Genomic DNA, 25,000 nt, shown 5'->3' on the forward strand with positions numbered 1-25,000 from the left:
AGGCTTTGTGTTTATTTTTGATCAATGATTGATCAGATTTTGAGTGAATATTGATCAAATTATCCACAAATAATGTTTTTTTCACTCAAACGTTTCATAATGTTTAATGTTAAACGTTTAATGCTATAAGAGAGATTCTGGTCAGACAGAAGCATTGAGTCTCTTTGTGAACACACACACACACACACACACACACACACTGGCACGCAGGGCCTGAAGGAGGATATACTGTAGGTTTGGCCATAAGTGAACTCAGAGCAGCCAGAAGCAGCAGCGCAGAGAAAGGAGTGATTGATGAGATTCTGTCACGTCGTCTGAAGGATGAGAGAATCAAAGACTGCGGTCACATGAAAAGACAGCAGATCTTTGCCCTCCTTCAGCTGCTTTTCTCTGCTCTCATTGAAAAGCTGTAATTAAAATCCTCAAAAGGTGAAGAGTGTTTGTGTTTCCCAGTAAAGTCAGGATGCAGACAGCTCCTCCCTGTAAGATACCGCAGCTTTTGTGCTCGTGTGTCAGCCGAGCAGAACCACCACGGCTTTTCACTGCTCTACCATAGATCCTCAACACTTTATGGGTTTGCTTTCAAATGAAACATAATTGTTTTTCAGAGGAACATCATTTCAACCAAACAGTTGTTGTTGTGTTTTTAGGGGGTTTGCAGTTGTATTCTGTGTGTAACTGTAATGTGTAATGTGAGAAGTAAGTTCGAGTTAAATTAATTCTAGTTAAACATTATCAAGGCATGTTTTCACACTACAAGTTATGGAAGCTTATTTCCGCCACAGAGTTAATAAAAATTAAAATAATAAAACAATTAACTGAAGTGAGTTTCTACTTCACAATTCAGACTTTCTCTCAATTCTGATTTCCTTACCATTTTGACCAGCAGTTCCGATAAAAGGTCTGAATATAAAGTCAGAATTCCAAGATATAAACTTAGAATTGTGAGAAAGTCAGAAATGAAAGATATAAAATCATAATTGCAAGATATATAGTCAGAATTTTGAGATAAAAACTAGAAAATTTTTGTTTCTAGATATTGTTAACATGCAATTTTAACAAAGAAGACATAATTGCAAGATATAAACTCAGAATTGCAAGATATAGTCAGAATTGCGAGACAAAGTCATAATTGCGAGATAAAAACTCAGAATTCAGAGATATAAAGTCAGAATTGCGAGATAAAAACTCAGAATTCAGAGATATAAAGTCAGAATTGCGAGATAAAAACTCAGAATTTAGAGATATAAAGTCAGAATTGCGAGATAAAAACTCAGAATTCAGAGATATAAAGTCAGAATTGCGAGATAAAAACTCAGAATTTAGAGATATAAAGTCAGAATTGCGAGATATAAAGTCAGAATTGCGAGATAAAAACTAAGAATTCAGAGATATAAAGTCAGAATTGCGAGATAAAAACTCAGAATTCAGAGATATAAAGTCAGAATTGCGAGATAAAAACTCAGTATTCAGAGATATAAAGTCAGAATTGCGAGATAAAAACTCAGTATTCAGAGATATAAAGTCAGAATTGCGAGATAAAAACTCAGAATTCAGAGATATAAAGTCAGAATTGCGAGATAAAAACTCAGTATTCAGAGATATAAAGTCAGAATTGCGAGATAAAAACTCAGAATTCAGAGATATAAAGTCAGAATTGCGAGATAAAAACTCAGTATTCAGAGATATAAAGTCAGAATTGCGAGATAAAAACTCAGAATTCAGAGATATAAAGTCAGAATTGTGAGATAAAAACTCATAATTCAGAGATATAAAGTCAGAATTGTGAGATAAAAACTCATAATTACGAAATATAAAGTCAGAATTGCGAGATAAAAACTCAGAATTTAGAGATATAAAGTCAGAATTGCGAGATAACTCAGAATTACAAGATATAAAGTCAGAATTGCGAGATAAAAACTCATAATTACAAGATATAAAGTCAGAATTACGAGATAACTCATAATTACGAGATATAAAGTCAGAATTGCGAGATAAAAACTCATAATTACGAGATATAAAGTCAGAATTACGAGATAACTCATAATTACGAGATATAAAGTCAGAATTGCGAGATAAAAACTCAGAATTCAGAGATATAAAGTCAGAATTGCGAGATAAAAACTCAGTATTCAGAGATATAAAGTCAGAATTGCGAGATAAAAACTCAGTATTCAGAGATATAAAGTCAGAATTGCGAGATAAAAACTCAGAATTCAGAGATATAAAGTCAGAATTGCGAGATAAAAACTCAGTATTCAGAGATATAAAGTCAGAATTGCGAGATAAAAACTCAGAATTCAGAGATATAAAGTCAGAATTGCGAGATAAAAACTCAGTATTCAGAGATATAAAGTCAGAATTGCGAGATAAAAACTCAGAATTCAGAGATATAAAGTCAGAATTGTGAGATAAAAACTCATAATTCAGAGATATAAAGTCAGAATTGTGAGATAAAAACTCATAATTACGAAATATAAAGTCAGAATTGCGAGATAAAAACTCAGAATTTAGAGATATAAAGTCAGAATTGCGAGATAACTCAGAATTACAAGATATAAAGTCAGAATTGCGAGATAAAAACTCATAATTACAAGATATAAAGTCAGAATTACGAGATAACTCATAATTACGAGATATAAAGTCAGAATTGCGAGATAAAAACTCATAATTACGAGATATAAAGTCAGAATTGCGAGATAACTCAGAATTATGTTAAATAAAGTCAGAATTGTGAGATAACTCAGAATTATGTTAAATAAAGTCAGAATTGTGAGATAAAGACTGATAACTGTGAGATGAAAACTTACCATTGAAAAATATCAAATTAGAATTGCACAGTATAGTCCTAATTGTAAGATCATGCAGAATTGCAACATATAAAGTCAGAATTGCGAGATATAAACTCTGAATTGAGAGATAAAAGCAGAACTGCAAGATATAAAGTAAGAATTGCACAATATAAAGTCAAAATTGTGAGATTACTCAGAATTGCCAAATTTAAAGTGAGAATTGTGAGATATAAACTGATTTGCGAGATATAAAGTCTGAATTGCAATATTAAAACTCAATTGCGTGAATTGCGAGCTATAAAGTAAGAGAATTTCACAATATAAAGTCAGAATTGTGCAATATTAATAAAAAAAATATGATATGCAAAGTCAGAATTGTGCAATATAAATTCAGAATTTAGAGATATAAACTCTGATTTGAAAGATATAAAGTCAGAATTGTGAGATATAAACTCTGATTTGCGAGATATAAGGTTAGAACTGGGCACAAGTCAAAATTGTGAGATAAATATTTTTAATCATGAGATAAAAAGTTGCTGTTCTAAGAAATAAGTAGGAATTGGGAGATATAAACTTAGAACTGAGAGTTATGAACTTAAAATTCTAAGAAAAAAGTGAGAATTGTGAGATGTAAACTAAGAAATGCAATCTTTGATGATATCGCAGTGAAAACCTAATGTATTGCTTTGAGTGTGGGATGAAGTTGAACAGATGATGATCTTGTGTACAGTAGTCGTTCTTGTTGTGTTTGGATCGTCTCCTGTAGCGTAACTCTGAGTGCTTGACAGTGGAAATGAGAAGATTATAGTTTCTCACAGCTTTCATGTCTTTCCTTTGGTGAGTGTTTAGGAGGAAACCCGAGGAGCCGCACATCCTCCGTCTGCGTGTACGATCACATACTCTCTCCGTACCTCCAGGTTAAGCGCGGCTCATCAGTAGCTCTTAAATCAACTCTTCACCCTGGACGTTAATGGCTGCGAGGCAGAGATCTGACGGAGAAACCAGCAGGATTCAACAGTGACTTCACCACTTCAGAAGCTTCTCCACTAGCGCAGTCCTTCTCCGATATCAGCACGCTCAGATTATTATAGACTTGACAAAAACCCTGATTGTCTGAGGCTTCGGGAGGTTTGATACTAGCTCGGCTGTTCTGCGTGGTTTCTAGGGTGTTGCTAGTCGTGTACTAGAAGATAGACGGCAGGTTGATGCAAGTTAAAGGTGTGTTTGTTTGAACAGAGTTTATGAGACATTCATGAGCTTATTCAGATAATGATTTGACCTGCTACAGAAAATACATGGGATCTTTCACTGTGTATAATCTGGTCTGATGTTATCCAGTAGCTCAGCTGACACAGAGCAGGTTTTTGCATTACACGCACTGTTTTCTATTGTTTTTCTATGTAGACACGTGCTAGGCTGGCTATTTTACTTCTAATGGTTTCAGCTGACGAAATAGTTTGTCTCAGAAGTAATTGTGAACAAATACTACCACCACCAATAATAATAGTTATTAAATAGTTATTATAGTATGCATTTAAAATATCAGGAGGACTAAGTAAATATGTTTGGCTGGAAAAAAAAAGTTTGTGCTAAATAGACACTTAAAAGAACCTAGACCTATCTCAAGACCTACCAGTGTCTCACATTTGTAAATGCAAAAACGCATTCTGTGTAATGCATTGCTTGCAACACAGGCTCACGGGTTCGATTCTCATGGAAGAGACGGTGCTGTACATCTGGCAGATGTGTAGAAGTACAATAACAGTGTGTTAGTCTGGTCAAAGCCTCTAACAGCAAACACACTTTCCAAAGGTCTTGAACTGGCAGATAACTGATGTAGAGAGCAGCATCTAGTACAACAGACAGAGTTAAGGTGGACTTTACTGAACCAAACACACGGATGCCAGGAAGACCAGAATCTTTGATCATTTAATTCACATTGGAAATGAACTGGGAAGGAGACCAAGTGAAGGCCGGCTCTCATTTCCTCACTGATTAGTGCCGTTTGAAGAGTAATTTCCTAATCTGACAACAAATATCAGCGCAGACGAATTACAGGCCATCTGTGCTCGGTGTCCCAGAGCCGGATGTGTGTGTTGTGCTGGTCTGTGTTCATCTGAAGATGCTGGGAAAGAGGTGGATCCAGTGAACGACAGCGAGGTCTCGCTTACAGCTTTACTGAGAGGATTCTTTCCTGCCGTTTCCATTTTGATAGAAACAACAAGAACGATAAACCTGTGTGCTTTTCTTCTGAGAGACGGGGGTTTCCCGCACAAACTGTTGACATTAAAGCTCTTTGTGTGTCTGTTCAGCTCATGATTGGCCCACACAGATCTATCATTCATGTGCACTTATTAAACACTGTTGCTCTAAACACAGACCTGTCACCGCAGTTTAACACACAGCTCACCAGCGCTTTTGATTGAGCTGCTTGACTGAAACATGCTCTTTTAGGGTTAAGTTCTGTAGGTAAAGAGAGTTTCATACACTGAGCTTATAACGGTAAGAGTAAAAAAGCTCTACTTTTATTTGTGTGCATTCACAATATCAGCAAAATGTTGTGCTTTTATAAAATAAAGAAAACAAAAATCATGCGCTTTCAGCCATCTCGGTCTCGAACTGTTTTAATTACTTAATGACATGTTTGCATATTAAATGGAAAACTTGTAATGCAAAACATTGTTCACACTTCTAAATGCAAACGATTATATCTTTTAAAGACATTTTTATGCTATCCAGGGCGTCTTGTCTTAAAAAGAAGCCAAAGAGAAACCATTATAACTCCAGTCAGTTTAACAAGAAATCATGTTTCAGAGAGAAACCCGATACAGTGGCATTAAATAAAAGTAAACTGTTTAAATTTAATACTTATTTTAAGTGTTTTTAACAGTAAATGGGTTTATGTGGCAGAATCAGAGTCGCGTCGCTCAGAGTAAAAATATCTTCTTCTTCTCCATTTCCCTAGGAACTGATATTTCAGGGCTGTTAATGATCAGGATAATGATACTCTGTGTATTTATCTGAGATTATGTGGTGGTTATAAGATTAATAACCCGGGGCGGTGAGTTAAACAGAGGCAAGCCCAGGCAGCGTCCGTCAGAGCGCTTGTGTTGGGAGAGTAGTGCATTCCTGCTCGGCGTGTGGAGAGAAGAGCGCTGGATCTGGAGTCTCAGACGTGTGTGTGTTCGGTTAGTCTGATAATGAGCCGGGGGACTCAAGCCCCTCGTCCTTCTGTAAGTCCTCTGATGAAGCACAGAGCCGAGGGGTTCGTCACAGACAGACGTCAGGCTGGCGGAGACTCTCTTGTGTTCACTAAGTGCCTGATGGGAATGTGTGGTCTGAGCAAATATTCCACAGTTAGGATCATTTTTAGCAAGTCATCCATTTGCAGATTGATTCCCACTGAATAAACAGTGACTCTAGAGCTGTGTTTGAGCATCATCATAAAATGTCGTGTAGCTATTATGCTTAAAAAGTCATTTTTTAAATTAGCTTATTACTTTTTTATAGTTTTTAAAATATTTCTATTTACATTTTTTTTAAATGTATCTTCTAGTTTTAGTCATTTTAGTATTTAAACTACAGGTTCAGTTGTTTGGCAAGGCAGTATATTTATTTCAAATTTTTTTAATCAAAGTATATTTCTAATAAACTTAAGTGTTTTTAATTTTATGTGTGCTTTTTTATATTTCTTTTTAGCTTTAAATTATTTTTATGTCAGTTCTAGTTTTAGCAGTTTAAGTACAATCAACTAAAGCCAACATTTGTTATTATAATTTTAAGTGAGTATTTTGTTTTTTTAAAGTTTTTAAATACTTATACTTACCCTTTAATGTATGTTTCAGCTCTAGTTTAATAATTTAAGCGCTTTAACTAAAGCTTATTTATTTCAGTTAGTTACCAAGTCAACAGTTTTATTTCAAGTTTTACAATGTAAGTTTTAATAAATTTGTTGTGCCTTTGTTATTTTTTTTTAAATACTTATATTTAGCTAATTTTTTTTTTTTTTTTTTTTTTTTGCAACTAAAGCTTAACATTTCAGTTAGTTGCCAAGGAAATAATTTTATTTGTAATTTAAATATTTAGGTTTATTTATAAAAATATATATTTTTTATTAGTACCGGTAATTCAAAATATTTTTTTTTTAGCTTGATTTTTCCTTCCGTTCTTGTTTTAGAAGTTTTAGTGTTTCAACTACAGCTGATTTCATTTAGCGGCCAAGACAACATTTTTATTTTAAATTTTTAAAAAAATGTTTAAGTATTTTATTGTATATTAATTTTAAATTAATATTAATATTTCATAAACATATTAACCTTAAAACTTGAATACTGTTAGATTTGAGTTGGCAGTAACAGCGCTGGTGTAGAATTGAAACACAATAGAAATGTTGCTCTGGAGCAATGGTCAGTGTGTTCTGGGAGATCTTCTCTGTGTTATCGTGTCACTGTGAAGTCTTCTTCGCTGTGTTTTGATGGAAATGTCAGAGCTCAGGTGATGTAGAAGCTGATTCTTGTTCTAGCTGTGGAGTGAGACGACTCTTGACAGCATCATTTCATTAAACCGACTTGGTTGAAAAATTGTTGCAAAATGTAGCTATATATTATTGTCCTGCTCTAATTGGCTTCAGAAATAAATGTGATGGATGTTTTGGTTCTGTTCCTCATGATGTCTCATTTAGAGCTCATAAATCACCAGCACACCAACTGTGTTTTTCATAATGCAGTTTCAGACGAATCTGACGCTTGTTTCTGAAGCGATACACACGAGACTTTTTGAGATTGTACTGCTGTGATGCTTGATCACAATAATCCACAGCACTCCAGTCCATCAGATAACATCTAGAGAAGACAACAGATGATGTGTACTGAGAAACAAGACAGAAACACTGAGAAAGAAATGTATTTTTTCAGAGCTCCTCATCTGGAAGAGAAGAGCGCCATCATCATGGAGCAGAGAGGAGGACGGACACGAGCCCAGCTCCTGCCTCTTCTGCTGGTAAGTCCCTCATCCAGCCAGATCCAGCCCTTTCAAACACAACTCCACCTCGACTACAAAGACGTCTTTGAGCTCATGTTAATCTGTCTCCGAGCACGTCTCCCACCTCCTTCGTGTTTGCAACACCTAATCTGTCTGGCTGCGTTCCCAGAAGGTAATTTCTCTGCACAGTGACTTAATGATAGGCTTTTAATGCCCTTCCAAAGAGCCGTGAGATGTTCAGACGACAGGTTATCTGTGAGCGAGATGCTCTGGGGAGCAGAGCTGTGTAATCCTGCTTATTACGGCTAAATCAGCTCTCAGAGTCAATTCAGCCTTTGTTGAGGAGAAAACTGCTGCCGCTCCATAATGTGAGCATTATTAACTTTATATAGAGCCAGAAAACAGACGACTAATGATCTAGATTTTATTTCTAATTCTGCTGATTCACAAAAAAATTAAAAAATAAATGCAATCATGATCAGGCCTCAAATAACGCCACGCATGTGAATTGAACAGATTGTGGCTCAGATTCAGACAGGAATCATGTGTTGTTTTAAAAATAAAAGACTGATTTAATGCTCATCCTAAGTAAAAAATGCTACAAACGCATCATATTTAGTGAGAAAGTGTGAGGTGAAACAGCAAAGCACACACTATTTTCTGGAATCAGTCGCTCAAAGCGAGTTGTGCAACAGTGCAGCTGTAATTGTGTCTGCGATTGAGAACAGATGCATTATTCTGATCTGTTGTGATCTAATTACAGTCACTCAAGCGTATTGTGCTTCCAAACCAAACTCACAGTCGTCATGTCTCTCTCCACATTCATTTCCTCAGACATAAATCATGTTCCCTGCATGAGTCGAGGTGAAACAACATGTTTGCTGCGCCTCAGAGATGCACTCATGCATGTCAACTCTCTGCCGCTTCGTTACTCAAGCAGGAATGTAATTAAGCCTGTGGGCGGAGCCGGATGTTGATTGGCTCGGGCTGAATGAGATGCTTTGTGGTTCTCTGCTTTAATTCTTTAATTGAACCTACACTCAACCGTTTCCTTATTTCATCTGCACCTTCACTGTCACTTTACATCAGTCCTTTTCTTCTCTGAAGATGGACGGAAATATTTCTTCCTGCTGTTTGTTTCTTTAAGAATCACTGATGTAAGTTGATAGGTGAAACTGGAAGGACACAATTTTCCTATTTTTTTAAGAAAACTGGATTTGTAAAATAAGGCCTGTAGCTAAAATCACTTGAAGAGACGTTCACAGTCATATCTCAAATGAATTTCATGTGAAATCAGTGTTGTTCTAAACAAACGTTTACTTTGAGTTGCTGTAAATGCACTTGAACATTCATGGACATACTTAAAACCTTCACTATGTAATGAGCTATAAAAGTATTTGAATGCATTAATTATAAAGCATTGTATAGTCTCACGAATAACTGTAACCACAGTGTATACGTACATACTAATATATATATATATATATACACACACACAAAAACATGACTTTTAATGTGTAAATGCAGCTCTCATTTATTTGACCTGGAGGATTTCATTCAAATTGATAGTTTTGTGTCTTTACTTCATGTCTGTTAGCTTTGATCTCATTACAGTAATACACAAATGTACTTCTATAAGCAGACAAAATGAACCTGAAAAAGCTGAAGCCACAAATATGAGTTTGTGTTTGAATTTTAAAATGTGTGTGTTGCAGGTGTCCAGTATGTGTTTTGTGAGTGCCGAATACTCAAGTTGTGGAGAAAATGAATTTTACAATTACACAATCAGCAGCTGCCAGCCCTGCCCACAGTGTCAGCCAGGACAAGAGCCGTACATGGTGAGAAACACACACACACACACACACACACACACACAGAGAGAGAGAGAGAGAGAGAGAGAGAGAAACACACTGAAACAATCCACAGTTCCAGCTTTAAAGAGACACTTCACCCTTAAAATCATCATCCTTCTGTTATTATGGACTATCGTGCAGTTTCACATCTATATGAAGTTGATCAACACAAAAGGAGGGTTTTTGAAGAATCATCATGCAGCTCTTCTCCATATAACAGAAGTTCACACACAGTGAACACGACTGTCAAACTTTAAAAGAGACAGAGCACTCAGAACACACTCAGAGGTGCAGGACAATGTAATAAACACAAACTCTAGAGATGTGATTTTTTAAAACCTCTTCGGTCACTTTCTATCAAAACATTTGGAAATTGTAAAAATCGTTGCTCCATCAGAATGTGATGGAGCTCAATACTCAAACATATTATTGAATAAAAATGCATTACGTTGATTTTCCTGAAAAAAAAAAAGTTTGGTCACTTTTTACAGCAAAAGTATCAAATGTGACCCAGGCTTATTAAAAGTTTAACTTCTTTTAACTTGAGCACTATATTTTTGGAATGCAAAAGATGCGAACAAAGCAGTGAAACACATCCATCTAGTGCATGTTTACCTACAAAAATATTAGACAAGCAGCTCAGTGGAAGAAGAAACGTTCAGTGATATTACATATGGGTTTGGAAGGACATGAGAGAGTCAGTAATGACAGTGTTTTAACTGTGAACGTCTCCTTTAAGAGTTGATGTTCTTTCTCGGGACCACCCAGACAGCAGCGGCATCAGATGACTTCAGAAGATCTGGAGACAGAGAAACAGGTCTAACAGAGAGACAGGTCTAACAGGGAGACAGGACTAACAGAGAGACAGAGAGACAGGTCTAACAGAGAAACAGAGAGACAGGTCTAACAGAGAGACAGGACTAACAGAGAGACAGAGAGACAGGTCTAACAGAGAAACAGAGAGACAGGTCTAACAGAGAAACAGGTCTAACAGAGAGACAGGTCTAACAGAGAAACAGAGAGACAGGTCTAACAGGGAGACAGAGAGAGAGGTCTAACAGAGAGACAGGACTAACAGAGAAACAGGTCTAACAGAGAGACAGGTCTAACAGAGAGACAGAGAGACAGGTCTAACAGAGAGACAGGACTAACAGAGAAACAGGTCTAACAGAGAGACAAAGAGACAGGTCTAACAGAGAGACAGAGAGACAGGACTAACAGAGAGACAGAGAGACAGGACTAACAGAGAGACAGGACTAACAGAGAAACAGAGAGAGAGGTCTAACAGAGAGACAGGACTAACAGAGAAACAGGTCTAACAGAGAGACAGAGAGACAGGTCTAACAGAGAGACAGAGAGACAGGTCTAACAGAGAGACAGGACTAACAGAGAAACAGGTCTAACAGAGAGACAGAGAGACAGGTCTAACAGAGAGACAGGACTAACAGAGAGACAGAGAGACAGGTCTAACAGAAAGACAGGACTAACAGAGAGACAGGTCTAACAGAAAGACAGGACTAACAGAGAAACAGAGAGACAGGACTAACAGAGAGACAGGTCTAACAGAAAGACAGGACTAACAGAGAAACAGAGAGACAGGTCTAACAGAGAAACAGAGAGACAGGTCTAACAGGGAGACAGAGAGACAGGTCTAACAGAGAGACAGGACTAACAGAGAAACAGGTCTAACAGAGAGACAGAGAGACAGGTCTAACAGAGAGACAGGACTAACAGAGAGACAGAGAGACAGGTCTAACAGAAAGACAGGACTAACAGAGAGACAGAGAGACAGGTCTAACAGAGAGACAGGACTAACAGAGAGACAGGTCTAACAGAGAAACAGAGAGACAGGTCTAACAGGGAGACAGGACTAACAGAAACAGGTCTAACAGAGAGACAGAGAGACAGGTCTAACAGGGAGACAGGACTAACAGAAACAGGTCTAACAGAGAGACAGAGAGACAGGTCTAACAGAGAGACAGGTCTAACAGGGAGACAGGACTAACAGAGAAACAGAGAGACAGGTCTAACAGAGAGACAGGACTAACAGAGAGACAGGTCTAACAGAGAAACAGAGAGACAGGTCTAACAGGGAGACAGGACTAACAGAAACAGGTCTAACAGAGAGACAGAGAGACAGGTCTAACAGGGAGACAGGACTAACAGAGAAACAGAGAGACAGGTCTAACAGAGAGACAGGACTAACAGAAACAGGTCTAACAGAGAGACAGAGAGACAGGTCTAACAGAGAGACAGGTCTAACAGAGAGACAGGACTAACAGAAACAGGTCTAACAGAGAGACAGGTCTAACAGAGAGACAGGTGTAACAGGGAGACAGGACTAACAGGGAGACAGGACTAAAAGGGAGACAGGACTAACAGGGAGACAGGACTAACAGAGAAACAGAGAGACAGGTCTAACAGAGAGACAGGACTAACAGGGAGACAGGACTAACAGAGAAACAGGTCTAACAGAGAGACAGAGAGACAGGTCTAACAGAGAGACAGAGAGACATGTCTAACAGAGAGACAGGACTAACAGAGAAACAGGTCTAACAGAGAGACAGAGAGACAGGTCTAACAGAGAGACAGGACTAACAGAGAGACAGAGAGACAGGTCTAACAGAAAGACAGGACTAACAGAGAGACAGAGAGACAGGTCTAACAGAGAGACAGGACTAACAGAGAGACAGGTCTAACAGAGAAACAGAGAGACAGGTCTAACAGGGAGACAGGACTAACAGAAACAGGTCTAACAGAGAGACAGAGAGACAGGTCTAACAGGGAGACAGGACTAACAGAAACAGGTCTAACAGAGAGACAGAGAGACAGGTCTAACAGAGAGACAGGTCTAACAGGGAGACAGGACTAACAGAGAAACAGAGAGACAGGTCTAACAGAGAGACAGGACTAACAGAGAGACAGGTCTAACAGAGAAACAGAGAGACAGGTCTAACAGGGAGACAGGACTAACAGAAACAGGTCTAACAGAGAGACAGAGAGACAGGTCTAACAGGGAGACAGGACTAACAGAGAAACAGAGAGACAGGTCTAACAGAGAGACAGGACTAACAGAAACAGGTCTAACAGAGAGACAGAGAGACAGGTCTAACAGAGAGACAGGTCTAACAGAGAGACAGGACTAACAGAAACAGGTCTAACAGAGAGACAGGTCTAACAGAGAGACAGGTGTAACAGGGAGACAGGACTAACAGGGAGACAGGACTAAAAGGGAGACAGGACTAACAGGGAGACAGGACTAACAGAGAAACAGAGAGACAGGTCTAACAGAGAGACAGGACTAACAGGGAGACAGGACTAACAGAGAAACAGGTCTAACAGAGAGACAGAGAGACAGGTCTAACAGAGAGACAGAGAGACATATCTAACAGAGAGACAAAGAGACATGACTAACAGAGAGACAGGTCTAACAGAGAGACAGGTCTAACAGAGAGACAGGACTAACAGGGAGACATGACTAACAAAGAGACAGAGAGACAGGTCTAACAGAGAGACAGGACTAACAGAGAGACAGGTCTAACAGAGAGACAGGACTAACAGAGAGACAGGTCTAACAGAGAGACAGGTCTATCAGAAAGACAGAGAGACAGGTCTAACAGAGAGACAGGTCTAACAGAGAGACAGGACTAACAGAGAGACAGGACTAACAGAGAGACAGGTCTAAAAGGGAGACAGGACTAACAGGGAGACAGGACTAACAGAGAAACAGAGAGACAGGTCTAACAGAGAGACAGGACTAACAGGGAGACAGGACTAACAGAGAAACAGGTCTAACAGAGAGACAGAGAGACAGGTCTAACAGAGAGACAGAGAGACATGTCTAACAGAGAGACAAAGAGACATGACTAACAGAGAGACAGGTCTAACAGAGAGACAGGTCTAACAGAGAGACAGGACTAACAGGGAGACATGACTAACAAAGAGACAGAGAGACAGGTCTAACAGAGAGACAGGACTAACAGAGAGACAGGTCTAACAGAGAGACAGGACTAACAGAGAGACAGGTCTAACAGAGAGACAGGACTAACAGAGAGACAGGTCTAACAGAGAGACAGGTCTATCAGAAAGACAGAGAGACAGGTCTAACAGAGAGACAGGTCTAACAGAGAGACAGGACTAACAGAGAGACAGGTCTAACAGAGACAGGTCTTACAGAAAGACAGAGAGACAGGACTAACAGGGAGACAGGACTAACAGAGAGACAGGTCTAACAGAGAGACATGACTAACAGAGAGACAGGTCTAACAGAGAGACAGTGAGACAGGTCTAACAGGGAGACAGAGAGACAGGTCTAACAGAAAGACAGAGAGACAGGTCTAACAGAGAGACAGGACTAACAGGGAGACAGGACTAACAGAGAGACAGGACTAACAGAGAGACAGGTCTAACAGAGACACAGGACTAACAGAGAGACAGGTCTAACAGGGAGACAGGACTAACAGAGAGACAGGACTAACAGGGAGACAGGACTAACAGAGAGACAGGACTAACAGGGAGACAGGACTAACAGAGAGACAGGTCTAACAGAGACACAGACCTAACAGAGACACAGACCTAACAGAGAGACAGGTCTAACAGAAAGACAGAGAGACAGGTCTAACAGAAAGACAGAGAGACAGGTCTAAAAGAGAGACAGGACTAACAGGGAGACAGGACTAACAGAGAGACAGGTCTAACAGAGACACAGGACTAACAGAAAGACAAAGAGACAGGTCTAACAGAAAGACAGAGAGACAGGTCTAACAGAGAGACAGGACTAACAGGGAGACAGGACTAACAGAGAGACAGGACTAACAGAGACACAGGACTAACAGAGAGACAGGTCTAACAGAGAGACAGGACTAACAGAGAGACAGGACTAACAGGGAGACAGGACTAACAGAGAGACAGGACTAACAGGGAGACAGGACTAACAGAGACACAGACCTAACAGAGAGACAGGTCTAACAGAAAGACAGAGAGACAGGTCTAACAGAAAGACAGGACTAACAGAGAGACAGGACTAACAGAGAGACAGGACTAACAGGGAGACAGGACTAACAGAGAGACAGGACTAACAGGGAGACAGGACTAACAGAGAGACAGGTCTAACAGAGAGACAGGACTAACAGAGAGACAGGACTAACAGGGAGACAGGACTAACAGAGAGACAGGTCTAACAGAGAGACAGGACTAACAGAGAGACAGGACTAACAGGGAGACAGGACTAACAGAGAGACAGGTCTAACAGAGAGACAGGACTAACAGGGAGACAGGACTGACAGAGAGACAGGACTAACAGGGAGACCGGATGAACAGAGAGACAGGACTAACAGAGAGACAGGACTAACAGGGAGACAGCGACAGGACTAAAAGGGAGACAGGACTGAGAGACAAAGAGAGAGGTATAACTTATTTTCTTTGACAGTATTTTTGTCTTTCCTAGTAAAATATAAATATACTCAAAAGTATTTGAAATACATTTATTTTATGTATATTACATACATGTATATTATTAGTATTTTTTTATATTGATGTTCTTAATAAAATGCCCTGCAATTGTACATTTAGTATACTAAAATGGTAAACTTAAAGTGTGCTAAATTGGAAAAACTAATTAGTTGTACAGAAGTTGTTCTGTAGTACAATTAAAAATAGACTTAGTATATTTGATTTGGCTAAAGTGGAATTATTTGGCAAGTATACTTAAATATGTTTTCCTCCCACACCAAATGTTTTAATTCTCTCAGATGTTTTTCAACCACCATGTCCCTTTAGGGTTTCTGTAGATACTTGTACTGGAAAACAAGACAAAAATACTGAGGAAGAGCATTAAGCTGCTTAATTAATATTAAAAACATAAATCCCATCAGAAATGTTCTTGTTTCTGAAAGCAAACCTCTTCACAACACTTGAGATGAATTCCAGCAAAAATGCGCACCATTTGTGAAGAAAACAACTATTATGGAAATAAGAGTCAATTTTGTGTAATTATACCTCAGTGATTGTTTGGAGAGTCTTTGAAAGATAAAAAGTGAAATGCTGCTGCTTTATATTTGAGTCGTTCTCTTTTCCGCTGGAGGTAACGATGCCTTCAGTCTGTAATTTGATGGAGCTGTGATCTAAATCAAGCGCTCTTTTATTTGATGCTTCTGTGAAACCACTCAGAAACACTTGCAATGTTTTCTAGAAAATCAATCACACACTGCAAAAAAAAGAAAAAAAAAAAAGATTTTCTTACCAAGTATTATTGTCTTGTTTCTAGAATAAACATCTAAATGTATCAATATACATTTATTTCACAAGTAAAGTAAAAAATAATCTTAATTCAAATACTAAAAAAGATAGTTTTTCTTGCCCCACCAGTTTCAGTCATTTTTTTATTGTCAAGTAAATGCATCTTGATTCAACAATGTAAAATATTAATACTACAAAACAAGACAAAAATACTAGATTATCTCCATATATATCTGCTCCATATTAACCCCTTTGCGTGCAAACATCGCTGACGGCCCCAGTTTATTATTGTTTCACTTTCACAGCACATTAAACATCACTGTCTTACTTCATCTGGACAAACTGTGCATCAATGGAAAGTTTAAAGACTCAAGCTTCGATATTTGACCAATATTTTAATAAAACATTGTTGCAGTGACAGATATTTAGTGATTTATGTCAGGAGTGCAAAATAATAAATCCGTATTATGCCACATTTTGAATAGAAATTCACAACTCACTCATATTCAGTCACGTCAAGAGCGGTTTATTTGTGTTCACATAGACTCACTGAACAGCGTCAATAAGGATTTACAGACCAAAGATACATATCTGCGGAGATATATGGATATATTTACTGATGTTTACTTCATATTTCTTCAGACAGAATCGTCATTTCTATTCATTTTCCACGGATTTACGCGATCAGATGATAAACAGCCTCTCCCAGTGATCTGTGTGTGCGTGCAGTAGTCACAGCTCGTGCGGTGTGTGACTCAGACTCTGATTGGGTCTTTCAAACATCAATCTTAGAGTTTCATATCTGGACACCGCCCCATCGTGTCACATGCTTCCTGCACACTTCCTGGTAGTTATCTGGCCAAAACAACACTGAAACACCTCTGTACACACAAAATATCCGAATAATAAACCCGCGATTACGATAGTAAAGCTTGGTATGAGAATTTCTTGAGATCTGGGGCGTTTTTATAAAAAAAAATCGAAAATGTACATCGGAAATGCTAACTTGTGCAGCGATGAAAAAGGCTACAAATAACATATTTTTACAACAGTAAACGACCAAATTCCACCCCTGATCGCTAAAGGAAGTTATTATAAACACTCGATCGGGGTTTAAAGTGAGTTTTGAGTAAAAGTGTACTAATAATTTCATAAATTGTCAGATGTAGCTTGATGCTAACGTTAGCACCAATGCTACTAATAGCAGGTGCTTTTCTTCTTCATAATGCATTTTTGTCTCAATAATTCACGTAAGGTCGTAAGAAAATGTTTTGTTGTATTTTTATAGTAAGACTTTTGATAAATAAGGGCTAAATGCAAAGAGAGACTGAAGTGAGATCGCTGCTTTGTTGCTTTGTAAAGCCTGAAAAACCACAATCAAGGCTAATAAAGGTGGAATAAAAACAAAAGAATAATGATAAAAGAATAATGCGGATAATGTGTCATACTTGGCGGAGGTGTGAAAGAACCGTTTGGGGAGAACAATACAATCATGATTCGGGCAGTTTTCAACAGTGAAACATACACAAAGAGCACAGGAGAGTTTACATGTGAGATCTTACAGAGATGACAAGGGCCATAAATCAATCTGATTAGCCTTCTCTAAAAACACACATGACATGGCCTTAGAAAATATTTCATAAAATTCACAGTTTTACAGATTCGATTATGAAATTTTTTATGAAGTCTTGGAAGACTTGTGGCCTTAGCTATACTGTGTTTTCAAACTCATTTCCTACATCAACATTTTTTTAAATACATTTAAAACATATGTTTTTAATATTTTTATTTTTGTTTTTATGTTTGAGCTTATATATCTCTATTATCATAACAGTCTGAGTGATTCTGATTCCTGAACAGTAAACTTTAAAGTGTCAGCTTTGTGAACAAAGGTTGATTATGTATCTAGTCAGAAAGAATCATGAGCAGAAACCTTTTTATTTTGGGTATGTAATTTCGGTCTCCATGCCAAAAAAGGGGGGTTACTAGTAAGGGGTTAACTCGCCCTGAATTAAATCTGAATGTGATCTCAAGTTTTTAAATATAGCGCATTTCACAAACACTCAATTTAAACTTCAACTTATTTTCCATTTTTCCCAATTTAGTTTTTATTTTAAAATTATTTCTGAAAGTCATTGTTTCTGTTTTTTTGGCTTTTTTCCCGGAAAATATGGCACTGAAAAAAAAGCATTTAATAACTATTATGAAAGAAAAGACCTTGAAATGCCGCGTTCCTGCACAATCCAATAAGACTGGTGCTCTGGGGCCAAAGATGATCTTGATTCAATAGAAGCAGATAAAAGACGTTTGAACTTAAAAACATGTTTTACTTCTGATGAAGCGAGCGTGTTTGTGTGTGTGTGTGCTTCAGAATTGAAATGCATGTTGGGGGTAAATGTCAGAACAGAAAAGGACTTCTCAATAAGTTTTAAATCAGAGCAGATGGCGAGTACCAACATCTCAATCTCTTTTATCTCCGCTCAAGACACCGGAGGCCAAAAGAACAAAGCACTGCACCTCTGCCCACCAAAGACGCATCATCACCTCATTACGCTAATTAAGAGCTCAGCGCTCCAGAAATGACAAGACAATAATAGTGAAGTGAAACGGCCTCGGGAGACGTTCTGATGAAGTCTTTCATGTCAGGAGCGCTCAGAATCAGAACTGCATGCTCTGCTGTGGATCTGGAGTATGAGACACAGTGAAAGTGAATCTGAGCAGCGCTGAAGGGGTGTTTCTCATTAAGTGTGTTTCAGCGGATGGTTCTGACAGCTCACTAAACTCCAGCAGCTGCTGCTTCATATCTGAGGGTTATAAGTAAGTGATGTTCAGTGCTGCAGGTCTGCAGATCTGTACCTCACACGCTTCAGTGCATGCCCTCAATCACATTACTGATACAATTCATCTTTAGTTTTGATTGAGCTGCACTGACACATAAACGGATCTGATCTATTGTCTTCTGCAGAGCTGCTTCAATGCTACGGAGTTTAAAAATGTAAAAATAATCAGATTACAACTTATAGAATTGTGATTATTTTGCAGTTCTGACAAAAGTCTTACTTTAAGTTAACATTTACATTTATTTATTTAGTGGATGCATTTATCCAAAGTGCGGAATACAATGAGCTGTTTAACAAGGTCATTTCTTGCAATTCTGTTTTTATTTTATTTTCATCACATATCATTTTTTTTTAAAGGTTAACCGCAACTTTTTGTCTTGCAATTATTATTAATATTTTTTTTTTTTTTTTTTGTGCAGTTTTAGGTTATATCTTGCAAATCTGTGATTATATTTCTCACAAGGGGGATAAAATCTTTTTATTTTTAAAGCCCTAATTCCATGATATAAAATCACAATTCTTACTTTTTTTACATCCATGAATTCAGATTTTATATCTTGCAAATCATATTATTTTCTTTCCAAAATAAAAAGGTAATTTAATCTTTGTTTCAAATCTGACAAAAATCCTATAAAATGTATGATTTTCTTTTTTTTTTTAATTGAACAATATTAAAACAAGTTTATATCTTGTGATTCTGATATATATATTTCACAGAAATGTAAGAAATAAATCTTGCAAATTGTGAGACTTGTGAAATGAAAAAGCCTTTCTTTTTCCTGCAGTTCAAAGTTTACATCTTGCAGTTCTGTTTTTTTCTTGCAAAGTTTATTCTCACAATTCTGACTTTTCTTATTGGAATGTGGTGTTTATATCTTTCAACTTTATATTTATATTTCCCCTAATCAGAAAAGTCTGAGTTGTGAGATGAAAAGTCAGAACAAGGTTTTATTTATTTATTTATATATAACCAGTGTTGGGGAAAGAGTTTTTTTAAAGTGATGCATTACAATATTGTGTAACAAACACAAATGTAAAAAACTGCATTAATTAGTTACTTTTTATGAACAGTAATGCATTGTTATGTTTTTGTCACCTGAACCGAATGTCCCAAAAGTTATAATTGTGTCATGCAACTGCAAAGACCCTTTTACACCAAAAGTGAAAAGAATAATCCTCAGGCTGAAGGAAGAACACTGATACAATCTCTGTCACCATGGCAACAACAGAGCTGTCAGTCAAGACATGGAAACAAAGTAACTTACAAACTCAGAATATGAGACAAACCTGCAATAATTAAACATGTTAAATAAGACAAATATGTATTTAATCCCATTTTATTAATCGATGTCTTTGCTCCTAAATTATCTATTTTAATCATACTAATCAGCAAATATGACACACTTGTGTTTTATTTTAGTTATTGCTAAGCTGTGGTGAATTCACATTTCCTTCAGCCTGAACCGCATTCACTTCACTTTTGGTGTGAAAGGGCTTTTACCTTTGTGAAGAAGAACTTTTTAAATTAAAAACAAACATGCAAGCCCTGCCCAGATTTACAAAGTAACATAACACATTACTTTCCAAAAAAAGTAACTGAGTAACGTAATGAATTACCTTTTTAGGGAGTAACGCTGTATTATAACACATTACTGTTAGAAGTAACCTCCCCAGCACTGAGTGAAGAACCGCTGGGTCTCTGTGAAGTGATCTGAACCGTCTGTGTTCTTCAGAACTGTGGTTACGGCACTAAAGATGAGGACTACAGCTGCGTGGTGTGTCCGGCCGGGAAGTTCTCCAAAGGCAAGTACGAGATCTGTCGGAGGCACAAAGACTGCGACTCTCTGTACCGCGCCACGGTCCTGACGCCGGGGACTCTGGAGAGCGACGCCGAGTGTGGAGCGTGTTTACCGGGGTAAGACCACGCTCCAGGACCTGCACACTCAACACAGAGAGAGCTGAGAGTTAATGTGTGGATTGTGTTGACTGACCCAGACTGAACTAACCATCTCTAACCCACAGCACACACACTCAAAGAAATAAACACATGCACACACTCAGACGCACACAAACACTATCCCTCACTAAAATGAAGCATGGTTTTATTATACTAAAAGTGTAGTAACTGTTTTTTTCTCCGTATTGATTTCCATTTGTGTAACCACAGCTTTACTTCTTACACACACAAGTAAAAAATATCAAAAATGATATCTGCTGTCTAAATAGTTTCTGTTTTAATTGTATAATGTGATATAACAATAATAATCTAATTTAATCTAAATCCTGTATTAACTCTTGATTTGTGTGTTTGTGTGTTTTGTGCTTCAGGTACTACATCCAGGAGAACCGTCCTCGTAACATCTACGGCATGGTGTGTCACTCGTGTCAGAACGCTCCCCGAAACACCAGAGAGTGTAAGAACATCTCCCCTGAGACTCCACAGAACACAGAACCAGTCTAACTGAGACCAGAACATCTTCTGAAGATTAATACATCAGCGTGGTCTGTGAGGAGGACAAGATCTGAAAATCTGGAATCTGAGGGAGCAAAACAATCTAAATATTGAGAAAATCATCTTTAAAAGTTGTTCAGATGAAGTTATTAGCGATGCATATTACTAATCAAAAATTAGGTTTTGATATATTTACATTAGGACATTTACTAAATATCTTCATGAACATGATCTTTACTTAATATCCTAATGATTTTTGACATATTACACCAGTGACACTGATGCTGCAGGACACACATGAGCTCGTCTCGTCTCTCTCGCTGCACAAACACAATCACGTTTAACTCTTCGAGGCTCACACACAGCTCAGCACAGATACAGATCCTCTAAATTAACCCCTTCCCGGAGCAGGTTCTGGATCAGTGTTCTAGCTCGTGTTCCTGCGATCAGACCAACAGCAGGTCATCAGTAACACACGCGTCTGGACTCCATCAGTGGAAGGTTTCCAGGTTTATTTTCTTCTCTGGTGTTTGACAGATCCTTCATAACACACTGAGTCTGTGATTAGCTGAAGCTCTGAGCTGTGTAACCCGCTCAACTTCATCCTCGTCTGCTCTCCGCTCAGCTCAGGGTTTATTTGGGATCAAATGGCATCGTTTGTGGAAGAGAGGGAAACTAATTAAGTCCAGGTTTGAGCGAGCGAGCCAGAGACAAGCTTTCTATTGTTTTGTTTGGCTCATCTCTTTTTTAAATCTCCGTTTGTTTTCGGTTGAAAGACGTTTCTTCAGAAAGAGAGTGGAAACTCTGAGTCTCCAGATGACAGATTACTGATGAACATCAGGCTGAATGAGCAAATCATTAAAACATATAACTCTTACTCGGAAATCCAAGAGCACAAACTGCCTCTTCTAAAAATGTTATATTTCATATATATTTATTATTTAATTTATTTATTTATTTTATACATTCATTTTATGCCCATAGTTTAGTTATGACTTTTATGCCGTTAATTTGGTCTTTTTTTTATGTCAAACTGTTTATTGCGTATATTATGTATTTTGTATGTTACGCACTTTAAGGATTAACTTCTTATTTAAATTCTTAATTTGTTTACATTATTAATCACAGATTTCAGATCTGTAGTATCTAATAATTATATATTACAAAAATGGTTTTTGAGGAATTGCTTTTATTTTATTTTGATTGTTTTATTAGGCTATACATGTAATTATAATTTGATTTGCATTTTAATTTGATTTCAATTTTTTGTGTTTCATTTTATTTTTCGATTTTAAGAAATATTTTTTGTTTGTCATTTTTCTGTCATTAAGTAGTGGCCTTTACGCTCTTAAGATGAGCGTGATCTTGCCTCAAGCGTCACTGATTTATTTCTTCGTATCCGCTCAGAGAAGCACGGTGGTGATGAAGTGTGCTGTATTAAGAACACGCTTCTGTTCCTCTAAGTCTCTTCAGATGATCATCCTGGGAATAAGAGGTCATTGTGCTGGAAACACGTCTGCGCCGGTTCTGCTGTTTTCAGAGCCTCTTTAATTGTTTTCTATTGTGTGGCGACAGAAATGAAGGAGATGGGAATTATATTTAATTAAAAAAGCATAACAACAGGTCCTTTGAAGCTGTAGATGTGAAGGTATGAGGAGGGAGTGAAGACATGCTAACACTCGCCCGCTAATCTGCTAATTGTGCTCGCCCACATCTGATAATCAGAATTCATAAAAGATGATTCACCTGCTGCAGCTTGCAGTCGATGCTCATGACACACACGTCCAGCGCTCATCTGATCTCAGCATCCAGCTGATCTCCAGCTGATCTCCAGCTGATCTCACTGTCCAGCTGATCTCCAGCTGATCTCCATCTTATCTCCAGCTGATCTTCAGGTGATCTCCAGCTGATCTCCATATGATCTCGCTGTCCAGCTGATCTCCACTGATCTCCAGGTGACCTTCAGCTGATCTTCAGCTGATCTCCAGGTGATCTCCAGCTGATCTTCAGCTGATCTCCAGGTGACCTTCAGCTGATCTCCAGCTGATCTCCAACTGATCTCCAACTGATCTCACTGTCCATATGATCTCCAACTGATCTTCAGCTGATCTTCAGCTGATCTCCAGTTGATCTCCAGCTGATCTTCAGCTGATCTCCATCTGATCTCACTGTCCAGCTGATCTCCAGCTGATCTTCAGGTGATCTCCAGCTGATTTTCAGGTGATCTCCATCTGATCTCCCGTTGATCTTCAGGTGATCTCCAGGTGATTTCCAGCTGACCTTCAGCTGATCTCCAGCTGATCTTCAGCTGATCTCCAGTGGATCTCCAGGTGATTTCCAGCTGACCTTCAGCTGATCTCCAGCTGATCACCAGCTGATCACCAGCTGATCTTCAGCCGATCTTCAGCTGATCTCCGGCTGATCTCCAGGTGATTTTCAGCTTATCTCCAGCTGATCTCCAGTTGATCTTCAGGTGATCTCCAGCTGATCTTCAGGTGATCTCCAGCTGATCTCCAGTGGATCTCCAGGTGACCTTCAGCTGATCTCCAGCTGATCTACAGGTGATCTCCAGCTGATCGTCAGCTGATCTCCGGCTGACCTCCAGCTGATCTCCAGTGGATCTCCAGCTGATCTCCGGCTGATCTCCAGCTCATCTCCAGCTGATCTCCGGCAGATCTCCATCTGATCTCCGGCTGATCTCCAGCTCATCTCCAGCTGATCTCCAGGTGATCTCCATCTGATCTCAGGCTGATCTCTAGCTGTTCTCCAGGTGACCTTCAGCTGATCTCCAGCTGATCTACAGGTGATCTCCAGGTGATCTTCACCTGATCTTCGGCTGATCTCCAGCTGATCTGGCACTGAATGGATGTGATGATGAAGTCAGGTCTGAAATCCCTGCGGCGCTCGATGGGTTTACAGTGTGTTTGACACTCACAATGAGAGAGAGTAGGCCAAGCCCTCAGACGTATGGGACTCTGACAGATTGAGCTGTTAGTGTGGGATAATGAGCTCAGTTCTTCAGCTCACACAGATCTGTGTCTGAGTCCACTGAGACTGTTAGTGTTACAGGTTTAATGTTGATTTGTTATACACAAACTGTCCTGCAGCATCAGACTGTGCTCCATCAAACAACATTCTCACTGAAGTGAAGAAAACCAGCAGCTTTTCATCATTTAGAAGAACTGTTTATACTTTGAGAGAGGATTTGAGTTTCCTGAGATGTGAGTGAAGATTACTGCTTCGGTTCTGTAGATTACTGACACAAACTGCAGTTAGAACCCAGTCCATTACATCACACAGCTTAGATGACCTTTGACTTTACTCGTTCATCATTTAAACAGGATAATCATAAACCATATTGATTTGAAGAGAGTAAGAAAATATATTCCATCTGTTCTTACATCAGGTCAAGTTTTCCCAGAATCATACTGAGATACTCTTATTGGTTTAAATCAAGTTTAACTAAATGAAAATGAGAAATGGCAACTAGTTTAAGTATTTTTAACAAATATTCTATTTCAGTTTTTGCTCACATAAGAGTATGCCCCCCCAGCAATCCCCCCCCCCCACAAAAAACTAAGAAAAGAAAAAGATTTCATAATTTCCTGAGTTAAAAATGCCTGTAGTTTGTGAATCTGTCATTACAGTAAATTATTACCAAATCTTGGATTCAGTCATCACTTGTTTTCTCTCAGTCAGCACAGGTTTGTGTCTCTCTTTGGATCGGATTGATCTGAACTCATGCAGTTGTTCACGTATGAACGGAGGTGCATGAGCTCAGATCAGATCTATGATCAGTAACTCTAAACAGAAACACAAAGCCTGTGCTGTGGACGTGGTGACTGG

At 38.4% G+C, this 25,000-nt stretch overlaps 1 protein-coding gene across 1 annotated transcript in view; it reads left to right on the top strand.

Moving 5' to 3' along the window:
• Positions 1 to 25,000, top strand: part of LOC113081465 (tumor necrosis factor receptor superfamily member EDAR) — a gene marked incomplete at its 3' end in the record, with an annotated part of 28,725 nt that overhangs the window by 1,809 nt on the left and 1,916 nt on the right. Inside the window, 4 exon segments of the mRNA XM_026253527.1 lie at positions 7,706 to 7,790; positions 9,488 to 9,610; positions 20,436 to 20,617; positions 21,031 to 21,116. Of these exon segments, the coding sequence (XP_026109312.1) occupies positions 7,740 to 7,790; positions 9,488 to 9,610; positions 20,436 to 20,617; positions 21,031 to 21,116 (442 nt within the window).

The sequence above is a fragment of the Carassius auratus genome, unplaced genomic scaffold, assembly GCF_003368295.1.
Source record: "Carassius auratus strain Wakin unplaced genomic scaffold, ASM336829v1 scaf_tig00034440, whole genome shotgun sequence".
NCBI classification, from domain to species: Eukaryota; Metazoa; Chordata; class Actinopteri; order Cypriniformes; family Cyprinidae; genus Carassius; species Carassius auratus.